This window comes from Macrosteles quadrilineatus, unplaced genomic scaffold, assembly GCF_028750875.1.
Source record: "Macrosteles quadrilineatus isolate MER2022 unplaced genomic scaffold, UCM_ALF_1.0 Scaffold_4__1_contigs__length_99947679, whole genome shotgun sequence".
Classification (NCBI taxonomy): Eukaryota; Metazoa; Arthropoda; class Insecta; order Hemiptera; family Cicadellidae; genus Macrosteles; species Macrosteles quadrilineatus.
The window spans coordinates 48388799-48406046 of NW_026542597.1; the positions used below are offsets into that span (position 1 = coordinate 48388799).

Genomic DNA, 17248 nt, shown 5'->3' on the forward strand with positions numbered 1-17248 from the left:
ATTTTTTTGTAGTATCTTCATTTACCTTTAACGTGGTATTTATTAAAGCAATTTTTGTAATTTCTGCATTATTTTTTCTCTTGGCCACTTGGAAAACAACCCATTACTCCAAAATTATACAATATTAAAGTAGCCTACTTAAAGCCAGGGGTTGGTGTAGTAATCCTTAAAAATTTGGTAAAATATAAATTATCAATATTAAGAATCTATTTTTCAGGTGTCTGTACAGAAATTTGATAAATTTTGGTATCGACATATCACTATTTTTAGGAAGTTATTAATAAATTGCAGGTTTAAGGATTAGTTTTTAATTTTTGGATTATTTAATCAGTAATCCAACTCACTAACCAACTCCAACTCACTAGATGTAGTAGTCATCTAACTATTCAAGCTTGAAAAATGTCACTGAAGGTGTGCCCCAGGGTTCAATAATGGGTCCGTTGTTGTTTCTTATTTATGTTGATGACCTCTTGAAACAAAATCTTAAGTCAAAATTGGTAATGTATGCTGATGATACTACTGCAGTATTAAAATATAAAAACCCTGATATTTTAAAAATTGAAATTAAAAATGATCTTGATCTTATGACTGAATGGTTTCTGGCCAATAATCTTAAACTTAACAGAAATAAAACATATTGTGCAAACTTCCATTCTAATAGCATAAAAAGTAGACAGATTGACTATAACCCGTTAGAAGACACATTAAGTAAAATTCAATCTTGCAACCTTTTAGGAATAAAATTAGATTCAACCCTAACATGGTCTGATCATATAAATCAATTGGAATCAAAGCTTAATGCAGCATTTCACGTTACTTTAGTGCTTTCAAAATTAATAGATGAAAAAACTCAGATAATGGTATACTTTGCATATGTGCACTCTAAAATTGGCTATGGTATTGAGTTCTGGGGAAATGCCACTGATAGTAAAAAAATATTTAAAATACAAAAGAGAATTATAAGAGTTATTGCACAAGTTAATCCAAGAACATCTTGTAGAAATCTGTTTAAAAGAATGAAGATTTTACTTGTGCCCTCTTTGTATATATTCAACACTTTAATCTTTGTCAAAGAACATTTTTCTATTTATGAAGAAAAAAGAACTAACTCCCAATACAGCTTTAGGCCCTTGAGCTCTGTGTTGCAGTACCCCATACATAAATCTGCTGCTTATGAAAAGAGTACTTTTTATATGGGTCTCAAACTGTATAATAAGCTTCCTTTATCACTGAGAGAGGTAGAATCTACTTAACAACTACCTAGTAAAACAATTTTCTCCTGACACATTTTTGTACATCCTTTGATGATCTTTGTTTCTTACGCGCAATTGGAAGAGATAATACGCACGAACGTCTTTTAATTTCGTACCTTAATTTGATGAACACGAGTTTGTCAATGCAAAATGTTCGGTGAATGTAGCATTTTTCAAGCCACCCAGGAAAGACTTCGTTAACTTAATTTATACAAACAGAAACTAAACTTTTCTTGACGCCAATGCTTGTAATTAAACTATTTACATTTCTTTCAAAGGCACTCATGCAGATGACCATCACATTGCGAAACTCACTAGACGGCACTTTTAAGTTTCCAAAATCTGAGGGTATTTTGGTGCTGTACGCTTTGAAGTGTACAAATAACTCATCGTTGTTTTCCAGGAATTTATTTTGTTTTGAACACGACTCTGAGCATTTAAGACAGGAGTATTTCTTTTCTAAGTGATATAAAATAACTCCGCTTAAGTATGTTACCGCGTTTGCCCTGATCAACGAGTCTTCTTCAACCGAAGCACTTGCACCTTGAAGCGATGATTGTTGGTCGTCCGTTGAAAGGAACAACTGACTTTTGGCCCTATATGGATGTAAAACCTGCTCGGCCAAAAAGTGACGACGACAGAGCTGGCATGGGCAGCAAAATGTAGCTTTCAGCCGTCAATTAACGTTTGTAAAACAGCTAAAAACCTCATAGTGTGATGAAGAAATTAATTATTTATATTCTGTATGCAACTACAGCTGTTGCACCTTGCTACAATTGACTATAAGTTGCTTACGTACTTTAAATTTGGCCATGGACAACATATTAGGGGCTATGAAAATGTTAAAAAATCGATATTCAGCGAGTAGATCGGATAATTTCTCAGGATGAAATAAATATTTATCCCTCGTCTTTACAGCTACTACTCCAATTTTTGCCGGTAAAAGAATAATACAATAATTAATTGTCTTTTTTTTAATTTTCAATTCAATTCAAATATTCTTTGTTTATACATTTGTACAATGGTGTCAAAGTTTACAAAAAGAAATAGAAATGACAACAATCCTATATATAAAACAGCCGTAATACTAATTTTTTTTCTAAATTAAAAGTAAATTACTCAATGTTTGTGATAATGTAAATTCATTTTCTGACCAATTAATTAAAATTTTTACTCATATAAGGCTACTAATGTAATACACAAGTAGCTTTTTTGTGACAATAACTCTGTATTTCTAAAACAGTGGTAGGTAATATTCAAAAAGGAATTCTTTGTAGAGGGTAGTTTCAACTATAAAAGAACGTCTTGCTTAACCATCTTTTGATTATTAATATATTATTAACTACCTAAATAATTGTAACGTTGATTATGTCATGAAAATAACGAAAAGTTAAAAGACCTAGGTATTCGCACAAATGGTACAATTTAAACGCCGACCGGCCACCCATAGTCTTGGCCTATAAACACCAAAGCGATACGTTACGTTCTCTTTCAGTTTGGAGTTGAGTAAATAGTGGAATTTGACGAACAGGAAGAGCAATTGACATGCGCGCGCTACACTGCGGGAAAAATGTAAACTAGGGCACCCGTGCAACAGCCTTCCCGTACCCTTCTTAACTCTGTTTATATTACTTCTCTGTGGTTTAAGGCTACTTTTAGTTAGGCTACAGGGAGTAGAGGCCATCCCCCACGCCTCGCGGATCAAACTGGTTGTTTTAAGCGACCCCATTTTCTACCTTCCAGATTTCTGGATCAGTTTGGATGTTAATGAACTACCCTCTGTCCGAGGATCATTTCGGACACACGTCGTGTGCATTCATGACACGTCAAACGATTCCAATCGTGAATATCCCAAATCTGCTGACATGGCAACTTTGGAGGTTTGAGGAATTGCAGTGCGCTGACGTTATTCCATACGTCGAGAAGCGATTTGTTGACACTCCTGCTCAAGATGATCGGACTGTTCATTATTTTGCACGGCCATAAGATCTTAAATTATTTCTCACCTTTTTTTCTTTGATGAGCAACTTGCCGAGGTTTAGAGGCATTTGGTGAGATGAATGAGCTGGTTGGAACTGGCTCAGTTATAGACGAGGAGGTGTAATTTGTTTCCTGAGGATTGATTGTAGCTTTTCTCCCTTTCGGATTATTTATATATGCTTCGGAAGTCTTCCGTGTTTCATTCTTAATCTTATAAATTAACCTTGAAAACATTTAACAGTAATTTGTATGTAAACTAAACTGCATTTTCTTTAAAACAAAACTTTTAGTCCAAACTAACCAATACAGTTATTTTTGTTTACACGTTAATCAAAATGATGACAGTAAAAATAATCTGCATCAGCTGTTTTTATTAATTTAAGCTACAAAATGGTATTCACGATAACATGGGCACTTTCAAGGGATTTAGGGTGGAAATTAGATTTTTCTCAGCCTTGTGACCAACTCCAATCGATTTCTCGTGGCCAAATACCCCATAGTAAAGAAATACCCCATAAATCGAACATCCACGGACAAAAAAAGTTTGCCCGTACATGCGCTTGTTTTAGATTATAGGATTACTGTGCGATACAAAATCTCAGGTTCTCGTACAATTACGTCATATTTCATTCCTGGGCTGACTTAAGGTTGTCAAAACTGTACTGGTTTATATACAAAAAAAATTTGAGCGCTCTCTCTCTCTCTTTTCTTTGTGAGGTTATGATGCGCAAACGATTACTGTGTAATGTAATCTTGGGGTCTCGTATCGCACCTGGGTAATCAAAGCCGACGAGACCTATGGATCTCATAACGCACCATTGGAATAATGCTTTTAAATATACAATGTAGCAATCGTGTTAATGTAGGCGGTTGCAATAAAATTAACTGTAAGACCCTGAATTTTAGACATTTTTGAACACCATCCTGTACATGAGCATTATTGGGATTAATTTAAAACTTATTCATCAAAATACTCAGTGAACATGAGGCATCACTTAACCTACCTTTACCTTTAAACATTTTCCAAAAACTACCCTCTCCCCCCAAAACTACCCTTTTATTGCTTTTGGGGATTTTAAAATTATTTCCCCAAATTCTACAGGGTAAAAATAGAGGTGTGTAAGTTGTTACATACGATTTAGTTGTTGTCGATTGGTTTGGCTGCTATACATGGTGTGTACACGGTCTGCCTCACCCTGCATAATTTCAAATGTTAAACTAGCTTCAATACAAGTTTTATTTCAACACAATTGGATGATCCATCTCTGAGATACTTAAGTCCAAACTCCAGAACAATTTTTTTCTCTCAACAGTTGTATCTTAATCCATCCCCTTACATTCAAGACAAGCTGTGTCTGTTTCCAATATGTTAGTGTTGACTGCTGGCTGTTAAGGGGTCTTATGACATGGAATATTAACTTTTGTGCAATCGTTACCTCAGATAATGGAATTATTATTAGTTCAATTTCTGTTGAAGCTATATATATTTCCAATTTCAAACCATCTTTTAGTTATAACTTTTGAGAAATGTATAACAATCATCATAGGGTACTTTCCTGTTAAAGGGAACATTCATTATTATCAATGATTTTTAATCGATATATCGATATTTTTATTCCCCTTTACGATCCATTACAAATTGACAACTGATCTTGTTCATGCTAAAATCTAGTCTATTATGGATTAAAACTGTTGTAAGCTAACCTAACATAACCAACCAAACTTGCTGTACCATTTTAAAAATTCCGATTGATTACAGAAAAGGCATGTGGGGAATATTAAACGGAATTTTTAAATGTTACAGCAAGTTTGAAGTTTGATAGTTTGAGCAAGTTAGTTTTGTTAGGTTGGTTTGGAACAGTTTCATTTAAATTTTTTTTATACTGAACAATATTTATTTATCGTAGTTGTCAGCTGATAAGTTTTAATTCATTAATATCGATATATCGATTGAAAATCATCGATAATAATGAATCTTTAACAGGAAAGTACCCATGATAGCACAGAAAATGAGGACGAATATTTACAAAAATGTATAGGTTTAATGGTACCCATGAAATCAGTTCTTGCTACCACCATCGATTTTTGCAATATGTTTTAGTTTGGCAGTAAGCAGGAACTGATTTAAATTGTAGTTAACTGTCATACTTATTGCAATAGTTCGACCATAGATTTTAATTGCAATAACCTATGCAATTCAAACAGATCCAAACACGGGATCTTAGATTTAAGCTTTTACGCTAAAAAGGTACGTGTATACATTCAATCATTTCAAACATTTCTTTATTTGCAGATAAAAAACTATCTGGTAAATCCAAAGACGAACAGATGGCGGAAAAGAAACAGGAACTAGAAAAAAGACTACAAGACGTAACTGGACAACTTGGCACTGCCAAAAAACAGGCCAAGAAAGGTAATTATGAAATTGTTAAATGTACTTAATATAAAGTAAAGTGGTTCATCTTGTCTGTGAATAAAAGTTTCCAATTAGCTCTCGTAATACAGTTGAACCTCTATAAGACGAATTTCAAGGGGTACGGGAAAAATTCGTACTATAGAGGTATTCTTATTAAAGAGGGTCGTTTTATCGAGGTTTAATGCTGCTGTTATTCTTCTTATAGAGGTTTCTCCTCGCTCCAAGGTTTTTCCAAACAATGACTGAGGAAGGAGGAGGGATGGGTGGGGGTTTCATGTTGAGACAAGCTTCTGTTTGTTTTGAAAACTGCGTACTATGGAGGTTAAGATTATGATAAATTCGTCTTATAGAGGCCACGTTCGTCTTGTAGAGGTTTTGTGCTAAGAATATTCGTTGTATAGAGGTTAATCAGTCCTAGCCCATGTCACAAACAAATTCGTCTTATGGAGGTTTTTAACTTTATTACTACGTTGTATAGAGGTGTTTTTAGCATTGACCTATATGAAAGTGTCAAGGGGATTAAAAAAAATTCGTCTTATCGAGGAATTCGTTTTATCGAGGTTCGTACAAACGAGGTTCAACTGTATGACAATCCAACGTGACGTGATATTTCCTTAATGGTTTTTCTACCTCCCAGTTAAAAAACCACATGAATGAAATTAAATGTACCGTATTCTGAGAATTGAATTAAGTGTAAAATGTTCAGGGTTGTAAAAGTGAGTAATCTACAGAGTTAAAGCTTTGACTATCAATACAACTAGACATTCCATCCCCATGTTAAATTTGTAGCCAGCTTTTTGATCAAAATCGTCGTAGTTGGTGTGAGCCACCTACAGATTGCACATATCTAAATTACTAAATTCTGCCGAATACAAAATCTTTTTAACCAAGTCAAACATAGGGAATGACTTATGATAAGTTATAGGAACTGTTATGACCCATCAACCTGGTCAGCAACAAAAAATAGGTATAAAATGGTTAAAGCTTACAACAGAAATTAAAAAGTTATGTTTCCGTTACCTTGGCATTCAATGATGATGTATACATGGCCGCGGGAGATGTTCACGGTTTTGTCAGGATCGCGGACGAAGACGATGACATTTCTGTGACCGCGGGAGTCAAGGATGATGTCTACACCTGCTCAAAGCCGCGGGAAATGTTCATAACTTTGCCACAATCGCGGACGACGACTATGACGTTTCCAAGACCGCAGGAGACGTCGATGATAATTCTGTGACCGCGGGAGACGACAATGATGTACCACACAGCCACAGAAAATGTTCATGATTTTGCCGCTATCGCGGATTACTACGATGACGTTTCCGTGTCCGCGCCAGTCAATGATGATGTCTACAATGAAGATGTTCATGATTTTGCTGCGATCGCAAACGATGACATTTCTGTGTCCACAGGAGTCAATGATGATGTCTACACAGCCACGACAAATGGTAATTATTTGCCACGATTGCAAACGACGACGTTTCCGAAACCGCGGGAGACGACGATGACGTTTCCGTGACCAGGGAAGACGACGATGATGTCTACACGGCTGTGGGAAATGTTCATGATTTTGCCGCTATCGCGGATTACGACAACGTTTCAGTGTCCGTGCCAGTCAATGATGATGTCTACACGGTCCCGGAAGATGTTCGAGGGAGATGATCCAAAAAAAATTAAATTTGGCTAGTTAGAATTTGTCATTACTGAATTTTTTTTTTAAACTCCCCATTATCTTAATAATACTTTGTGACATTAAGACAAGGGGTTGGTGTAGTATAACCAAATTATTATGTTTGTTAAACTATACAAATTCGTATCGGTATCAAGAATTGAGAATCGGTACATTTTTGTATCAACACATCACTAATTGTTGAAAGTTAAAAAATCTGGAATTAGTCTAAAAAATGGAAATAAACTTGACACCTTGTTAATGTTTGACTTCCTTTATATACGTAGCTGAAAGCTTTGTCCAATACTCGCCCAAGAATTACCAGGCCCTTTTCTGACACATAAAAATTATAAATTTTGTTAGCCCTTCAATCTGAATACTATTTACTAAAACCAAGAAGCCAGTAAACAAAGTCCATGTTAAGACAATGTCATTTAAATTTGCAGAGTCCAGTAACAACAAGAGTGTTGATGTGGTTGGTGGACCATCGAGGCTCTCTGCGTCAAGTTCGAGCAGTTCGGACTCAGATTCCAGCAGTTCCAGTTTATCCAGTAGTTCTTCTGAATCTAGCGATTCGGAAGGAGGTAAGCTACATTTTTCATTTTTGTTAATCAAAATGGAACTATTTCATTGACTCATTAATTGCTTGTTTATCTCTAGACCCTGACTAATGAAACAGCTGGTCTTAGTGACAAAGCTACATAGATCATACATCACTCCATTCTACACTCATCCTACACTCATATTTGGGTTAAAATAAGCACTTGTAAATAAAGACAAGATTAACCAAAATGTGGCTTTTATTTATTATATAAATCAGCCATACAGTTGTTGTTTACAAGCACTTGTAAACATTAACATACAAAATTAAACGTGTGATAATTTCAAGGATAAGCGAAAACAAATTCGGGAGTACTCATCCACCATGATTAAAAGGTACCGATTCCTGGTCTTTGATGGCAGAGGACCTTTGAAATCAATGTTCTGCTGTTCAATAGGAGTCGTAGCATTATCAGTTTCCCTTGAAAATGGTGGAATCTTGGCTTTATTTCAGCGCACGTTTGGCACGCCGATGTCATTATTTTGTTATGGTCGAGAGTGTAGTTTAAGATTTTACTCTTTATCCAATGAAACATTCTAGTAATCCCAGAATGACACAGTGATTAGTGGAGTTCAAGAAGTTTTGCACTATCTGAGTGTACCGAACACACTCGCGACAATACATCTGCATTTCCATTATCTTTTCCAGGGCGATAAACAATGCCGTACTGGTAAGGTGCAAGTTCAAGGCGCCATCTCATTACTTTGTCATGTTTTATTGGACTTGTATGCCTCCTATCACAAACGAAAGAGTTTGCTGATCGGTATACAGTTTGAATTCCCTTCCAATGAGGGTTCATATTTTCTTAGGGCTTCAACAATTGCAGCGGCTTCCTTTTCAACTACCATATACAATTTCTCAGATTTATTTAAAGTCCTGGAGAAAAAAGCTATCGGTCTATTATTTTGACTTAAGGCTGCTGGAGCAGCTACATCTGAAGTGTCCATCTACACTACCAGCGGTTCTTGACCATCTCTAGGAGTAATAAGTACATTGGCTATGTCAAATTTCAGATTTCTTAGTTTTTAACCGCTTCATTTGACAATGGGAAGGACCTAAACTTGAGTCAAATTCCTTATTCTGTCTGAAAATCGGTGGATCCATTTTGTATAATGGGCAAAAAATCCCAAATTTCCTTTTGTACTGGAAGTTCTATGAGTGGTTTCAGTCTATCTGGATCGGAGCAGATAGACTTATTAGGAAATTAATTGCCCCAACAATGTAATTGACGTTTGATTGAACATACTTGTTTAATACTTCTAAGAATTTCCTTAAATTTGTATAATGATCCGATTGGTCCTTTCCACAAACAGTCAGGTCATCTAAATATGCGTAAACAATGTTTTTAAGCGGAGCAAAGCGAAGCTCTTATACTACACTCCTGCTTTTCTTTTACAAATACTCCTGAACACCTGAAGCGATAGCTGCACGAAATTCAGCACAGTCATAGTAACCAACCATAGGACAGGTATAAATCTAAATGGTACAAATCGGACCACAGGGCTTTTCCTTCCCTATATGAATTCAAACTTTTATTATGGGCCTTATGAGTTAATTGGTCGCCATGACATTATTTGCGAGGTAACAATAGAAAGGTAAACAAGGGTTCCAACGTATGTTAAGTCAATGAATCATCTAAAATAGCACATTACAAATACCGTACTGAGAAAAAGGATGAACAATTGGATGAATATCATTGAGCATAATTTACTACAAAATGAATAACCAATAATTATAGAGTCACCGGAATTAGGCTGATGCACCTAGGACTTTAAATACTCCAAATAGCCATTCCATTTATGTGAACCAAATAAAGGCATACAATTGAGTTTGGATACTGGGACACTGCAAGTAGACTTTCCATTTAAGTGAACCAGACGTACCATTTACTTTGGATACTGCAAATAGGCACTCCATTTATGTGAATCAAATGAACCGTTGACTTAGGATACTGCAAGTAGACAATTAAGCTTTTTGCAGGATTAAAAAGCTAGCTCCGCTCAATATTGCAAGCAGACAACTGCATTTGTACACCTAGTATGTTTGTGGTTTGGTGCATTTTGTTTGGCATCCTAATATTTGTGTAGCCAACTTTTTAAGCACTTTTTGTTAATGGCCCCCTTGGATCTATGCAAAAGAAAAGTTGGGTATAGTTGTAATTTAAGCTCTTGAAGAAAAGCTTTGAAGAGATTATATATTTTAATCTCAGATAAACAAATTTGCCGTAGTGCCAATGGTTTGAGTGCAAATTGCAGTGTTGAACAACTTGTTGTGTAAAGTGTAAACACAGGTCGGGGAAGATGCAGATAAATCTGAATGTTACTGACAGTAGGCCTAGTTGTGTGTAATATTGATGCTGCTCTATGTGAGTGAACCTTACTAATAGTGGCTTGTTTCTGTCCAGGTCTGAATAATCACAAGATGCCGTAGTTAAGTTATTCTCTTTGCCGACCACTACAAAGACTGTCGCCGGTGATCTTATTTATTTTCAGGCTACAGTTAGTATTTAATTAAAGCCAAGAGTGCAGAATGTGTGTGTTGGGGGTCAGCCAGCATTCAGGTGTATATATTTATAAATAAATTTAGATACTTATTTATCTTTCGACTTAATAGTTGTAAGTGTTGAAAAATGCTGGAAATGCTAGGGCCTAGGGCGGACAGGCAGACAATGTGAGTGGTGGCTTTGTTCCCTCGTTGGCTTGCTCGCTGGCCTCCAAGCACATTGTTTGCACTCATGTTGATATAATCAAAATGGTTCTTAAAGTTAGCTTTCATGAAGCTGTTTTAATGTTATATTTTTTAATATACACATTTTTATTTCCTATTTTAATTTCAGATTTTAACTTACGACTTAATTTTGCTAATTTTAGTTCTCGAGTTTAATAATTCCTCTTTTGGTATCCAAAATAGGAAGTATAGTTTTTCTATTCAGGTGATCTCCACTTTGTGTATTTGTAAAGATATTACCGTAGCGATTGCGGTTTGCAAATAATCAATTTAGCATTTGGTTTGTTTTGAAGACTCTTACCGGTATTGTCCGATTTATATATTCTGATGTACAAATCTCATTTGTAAACTTTTTATAGTTTTTATAAGTCTGTGTTATGATTTCGCAACTATTTGTGTACCATTGTAAGCTGGATTCTTCGTGATACTGTGTGAAATTGAAAATAAATTATTTAATTATGTTGTTTATAAAGTACATTTTTTAAACTTTTTAAATTTATATGTTTTGTTTGTGCCATAGTTGTTGTGGCACTCTAAATGTTTTAATTATTTCTGTGATTTAAAATTTACCGCAAAGGACTTTAAAAAATGTTATAAATTTTAAAAATAGTTGATACTAGCATATGAAACTACCGGAGTTAGAATTCATCAGTATTACACTCGTGTAAATTTAACTTCTCTCTTCTCAAACCGGACTAGTCATAAATTTCAAGCCCGATCGTTTATCGTGCATATGACAATTATTCGTTTGTTTAGAAAGACAATTCATTGTGTTTAAAGATCTTTATAAACCCACCAACAGAATTTGGTAAATAGTCAAATCGTGTATTATATTTTATATCGATGTTTTGTTTACCATAATTTATATTGTATATAGAGTAATGTATAATTTTATATTTACATTTTTATATTTAACTTGTATATTAACTTATATGTTATGGCGTACTTTATTTTAACTCCAGCATTTTTCAACTTACCACACAATGTAAATATCTTTAAACTGTTGATATAAAGGAAGGTTGAGTGTAAGCAGAGTTGTAGTGTTGTCAGTGTGCGTGCCTGTAATTAATAGAACAGTCATTGTTTTGCTGCATTGTCTATTTTAAATTAATTTAATATCCTTCCTTTTTTAAAGCATAAACAATCCATGTAAATTTTATATTATAGTTGATCTTTAATAAGGAAACGACTTTCTGTAAACAAATAAGATACATTAACAATAAAAGACCATGAAGGTGTTTTCAATCTGGTTGTTTTGTCTGCTGACAATTTCCTTTCTGTACCCATCACACATTCTGCACTTGGGCCATGTCAAACTGTTCAACTCAAATTTAATATCACCGGTCCGACAGTAAACTCTTAACTCTTTCTCTTGGATTTGTAATTGTGTCTATTAATTGTACTTAAGACCTTGTCATTGAGATAAATAGCATTTTATTTAGAATATATATTGCTAATTATTGTTAAGTAAAAATACATGTCAACCATCTGAGGAAGGTAGGACCAATCAATGTAAATTGTTGCATGTATGGTTGTTTAGCTGCTCAAGAGTTGTGCAGATTTTGTGTTCACATATTTGTAAAGATTTTATAATTTTAGATGTGGGATGTTTATAAATTGTAGTGGGACTAACTTTTAAGTTGGTTTAGGAAATCATAAACCAATACCATTGCATCAATGTGTCATAAAGGTTTCTAAAGTTTTTAATAAAAAAACGCCAGTTTAAATAATTTTTTAATGACTGTGTGTCTTTGTTGAAAGGAAGTTTTAAACACTCAAGATGTGCTTTTTGTGAATGTTGTGGTCATTTCTATATCAACTCAACCTATTTTTCAAGTTGCAAGTCTAGTACAATATTTTGTTGTATTGCTGATGCTCTTGAAGTAGGCCAGAATTTGTTTTATGTGATGTTTATTGTGTTTCAAAATCCCTAGCACTTTGTACAACCTGAATTATTTTCATTCCTACTTATTTAATGTAGGTACTGAAGTTATTTATTTGCTTTGTTAGTATTTTATACAATTTACATCATTGAGAAAAGAGTTAAGAGGTAGTGGTTTCAAGAGAATGATTTTAAATTATTTCATAGTTTTAAACCATTATTTTTCATTTGTATGTTGGTGTGGCCTTGATAGTGCAGAATTGTTGGTCACTCAATGGCCTGTGTTTTCAGCTTAATTTATCTACAAGATCGGAACACTTAGTTTTGTAGAAATCATCAATGCTTAGAAACTGCTTGGAATAAGTAATTTGTCTAATTTTGGCTTGACGTTGCATTATTGTATTGCTATTCCTGAGGAAGACTTCATCTTTTGTATTTATTTTCATGCAAGTAACAGATTGGTTTTATTTTTGAGTGTTCACAAACCTTAATAGTTTACTTAACACACAAAGTTTTGTTCTAATTTTTCATGTCAAACAGTTTAATCATTGTAAAACAATAATTTATTTTTTGTATCTTGTGGCACATTTCCTAATATTTATAACCAAAATTTGGTGCACCATTTGCTACTTGACCATCACTAAAGGGTTGTCCAAAGGCCAATTGTCCCTACATATAAAAATGAAAGCTGGATGTTGTTTTGTTTAAGATTTAATCTTCAAACTAGCCTAATCTTTTTAAATCAAAATTTTAGCTTAAATATTCTTTAGTTTACATTATAAATTGTTTACCAACTGACACTACAACTAGTTGTGCGAGTCACACACAATCTGGCAGAAATGTGAAGGTGAGGAAGGATACTATTAGCCATGCAGAAGGTAACATAAGGAGATTTATTAAGTCTCAAGAGATTAATTTTGGTCTTGAAATGCATCTAACATTTAAATGTGAAGTATTAGGCACCTTAAAATAAGAAAATAAATAGCAAAACCTAGAAATAATTAGAACACAGATGAAACCATTGTTGTTCGATAGTGAATAGTATTGTGAATAACATATCAAAAGTCTCCAAAAATATCTTTGGTGGAACACCACCATTTTTCCAAAATGGCGGCCAAATTCAGTAGTTTTTTTGCTTTTTATTGAAATTCTGACTTTCCAGTCAATATTGGTTTTTATAAATTAATGTAATAGTCCAAGCAAACTAAAAATAACGTACACAGGGATCGTATAAAAATTTGCAAGTAAACATTTTATGGTTTTATTGTTATTGTTGTGGTGTGCAGAGTGACATACCAAAAGTTGCAAAAAATCAGTCCACGGGAAACCCCCAAATTAAGGAAAAAATGGCGGCTTTTCCCAATGTTGGACAAATTTGCAAAAAAAAGATGTCACATGTTTTTTGCACATTTTTCGAGATATTGACTTGGAACCACGACCGATATTTTTTGGATGGTCCGTACTTAATTTCAATAGGGGACGCTTTTTGGGCCGCCATCTTGGATCAGCCATATTGGATCTGCCATATTGGATATAATTTTTTAATGTAATTATAGTGTTGTGACACATCATTATGAACTAGATTTCCACGCTGATTTCAATGCTGAAATCAGTTTTTAAATAGCGTTTTACAATTTTGAGATACGGTATATAAAAACGAAAACTCTCCCCCATTCATTTCTTATGGACGTTTCGTACTTTGACAATTTAAAAACACATTGAAAACTACCACAGCCTAAGGTTGTACCATCAGGTTCAAGTATGGCGTGGAAATAGTTTACCAGCAGATCCAACGGATTGGGAGTGGTGTTTGACTGATGGTACAAATGACTAACTTACTTATAAATGTAAAACTGTACTTATAAATAACTGCAACTGTGTAACTTATAAATTATATTTAGATAAATATAGGATATGGCCTTTAAAAAAATTCAACAAAACGTTTTATGGTTTTATTTTGTAGTGTTGTGCAGAGTGAAAACGGGGAAAACTCGTCATAGCTATTCGTTCAAGTATTGACTTTTATTTTAGCTATGGATGGATTCCTTATTGGGAGTTATTTAGAATTAGGGATAAATGTCTTTAACTAAAGACAAATTTCAAAATAACAATAATTCATTCAATAGTTCATTGAAGGTAGGCCTACATGATTCGTTTTAAATTTGTCATGTGTCATTTAATAATCAATAAAATTAAAGCCAAACATTTACTGAGTACTTTGATACCAGATCGAACTTGTTTACATATTAACAACCCGAGATATAAATCTTTTTAACAAAAACTGATAAAAAAAGTTTAATTTAATTTTGTTTTGGGGTTTGTACCTCGTCTATAACTAGTCTGTTTTAACTATAAATAAAACAAAATGCAAGCTCTTTTATCACTGAATATTTTAAAGCTAGAAAGGAACTGCAAGCATTAATAATACCTGGAGAGAAATAATCCAAACACATTTTCAAAGTACGATATGTCCTTAAGTGATGTATCGGGGAGAGTTTTCGTTTTAATATATCTTAAGCAACGAAAAAACTTATTTAAAAACGGATTTCAGCATTGAAATCAGCGTGGAAATCTAGTTCATAATGATGTGTCACAACACTATAATTAGGCTACATTAAAAAATATTTATATCCAATATGGCAGATCCAAGATGGCGGCCCAAAAAGCGTTCCCTATTGAAATTAAGTACGGACCATCCGATAAATATCGGTTGTGGTTCCAAGTCAATATCTCGAAAAATGTGCAAAAAACATGTGATATTTTTTTTTTTGCAAAATTTGTCCATTAGGAAAAGCCGCCATTTTTTCCCTTAATTTAGGGGTTTCACGTGGACTGATTTTTTGCAACTTTTGGTATGTCACTTTGCACACCACAACAATAAAAATAAAACCATAAAATGTTTACTTGCAAATTTTTATACGATCCCTGTGTCTATTTTTTTTTTTTTTTTTTTGCTTGGACTATTACATTAATTTATAACAAATATTTTTATTTAAAATATTTTATTACTTCTATGGGGTTTATTTTTTGTTGTAGGTACATGTATTTGGTATCATTTTAAAGGTAATTTCAGGAGGAACATTAAATGTATTGACGACTTTTCACCAATATTGACTGGAAAGTCAGAATTTCAATAAAAAGCAAAAAACTACTGGATTTGGCCGCCATTTTGGAAAAATGGTGGTGTTCCACCAAAGATATTTTTGGAGACTTTTGATATGTTATTCACAATACTTTTCACTATCAAACAACAATGGTTTCATCTGTGTTCTAATTATTTCTAGGTCAAACCATATATTCAGGGGCCTATATTGTTTATGGTAAAAGTTCAATATAACCCACCCTAATAACAATTGCTTTATAATGTGTCTCCAGACTGAATTCCTCTCACTAAATCTAAAAATGTAATTGTTTTCTGTCGGAAAAAGTCTTGAGTTTCCGGAAAATGTTGTTACATTTTAGGAAAATTAAGATTAAAGGAAAGGTTCTGGGGAGCGAGGGCAAACCCAAGTTCTTGCAGTGACTAATACTTCAAGGGAAGGAAGGTATGAAGATTTTCTTTCTACTGATAGCCTTTTTCTAATTCAGCGTGAAAATACTGGGTATTTTTTATAGTTTATGTTTAGGCAGTTTGCGCTTCAAACAAATTAAAAAAAAAACTTTTTTCTCATTATTTCAGTCAACGATACTATTTTAAAAGAAGTTAAATAGACTGCAAAACAATATTTTCGGGTCAGATGACATGGGCCAAAGAACACTCTCAGAGTATACTAATAAAGTTACCCGAGCAAAGCTCGGTCCCCATGTACTATTAAAAATGAACCAATTTATAATTTTGAAGCTCGAGGTGATTTAAAAATCTAAGCTAGACTGTCATTGAAGTAGTTTAGCCCAAGGTATTTGATACTTTTTTCAAAAAACTTACATTTGTCTCCAGTAAGTTGTGCTTCTGTAAAACTTCTAATACTTTCTCTAATCTCAGAAGAGTTTCTTCGTAAGTTGACCCTTGGACTAAAATGTCATCAAAAAAACATTGTACGCCATCCATACCTTGTAGTAAAGAATCCATGAATTGTTGCCACAGGTATGGAGCAACCTTAACCCCAAACATCAGTCTATTTACTTTGAACAACCCCTTATGAGTACTTAGTGTTTGAATTTTGATACTCTCTTCATCCATTTTCATGGAACCTGTCTGGCCCTTGTGTATATAGGGCTTGAGTTGTCCTTCAAGTTGCTTCAAAGTTTGGAATAGTATTTTTTGTCAAATAAACCTTCATATTTTGTTAGTAATGAATCCAGCTCTGGCTTCCTTGTTTCATTCATGTTTATAGATTTTATTTCTCCCCAGTCTAGGTTTATTTTTCTCGTCCATTCATGCTCAAAAAAAATCCTGTCGACATGTTGATTAATGACAAAGATTTCTCCCACGAGACACTGTCCCTTATAGTCGCATTGTACATATGTTACCCCCTTAGTTTTATGATCTCCCCTGTGTAGGTTTGCAGCTCTGCACCAGTCTTGTAAAGTCGTTTAGAAGGAATTAGTCTTTTGTAGTCTTCATAAGAAATCTATGTAAGTGATGCTCCAGTATCCAACTCAAAAGTAACGTTTTTACCTTCCAATTTTATGTCAATGTGAAATTTGTCATCTCTCTTTTTGTCAGACAGTAAATTAATTTCATGGATATTGTCTTCAGAAATGACATTATTTCCAGTGT

The 17248-nt window shown here is 33.9% G+C and overlaps 1 protein-coding gene across 6 annotated transcripts in view; it reads left to right on the forward strand.

The window, feature by feature from the left end:
- The window catches only part of LOC128992460 (bromodomain-containing protein 3-like), an 86305-nt gene that overhangs the window by 47206 nt on the left and 21851 nt on the right, over positions 1–17248 (forward strand). For all 6 annotated transcript variants that reach the window (XM_054416037.1, XM_054416038.1, XM_054416039.1 and 3 more), the window contains 2 exons: positions 5527–5646; positions 7765–7902. In XM_054416037.1, the coding sequence (XP_054272012.1) occupies positions 5527–5646; positions 7765–7902 (258 nt within the window). The remainder of the gene's footprint in view (positions 1–5526; positions 5647–7764; positions 7903–17248) is intronic.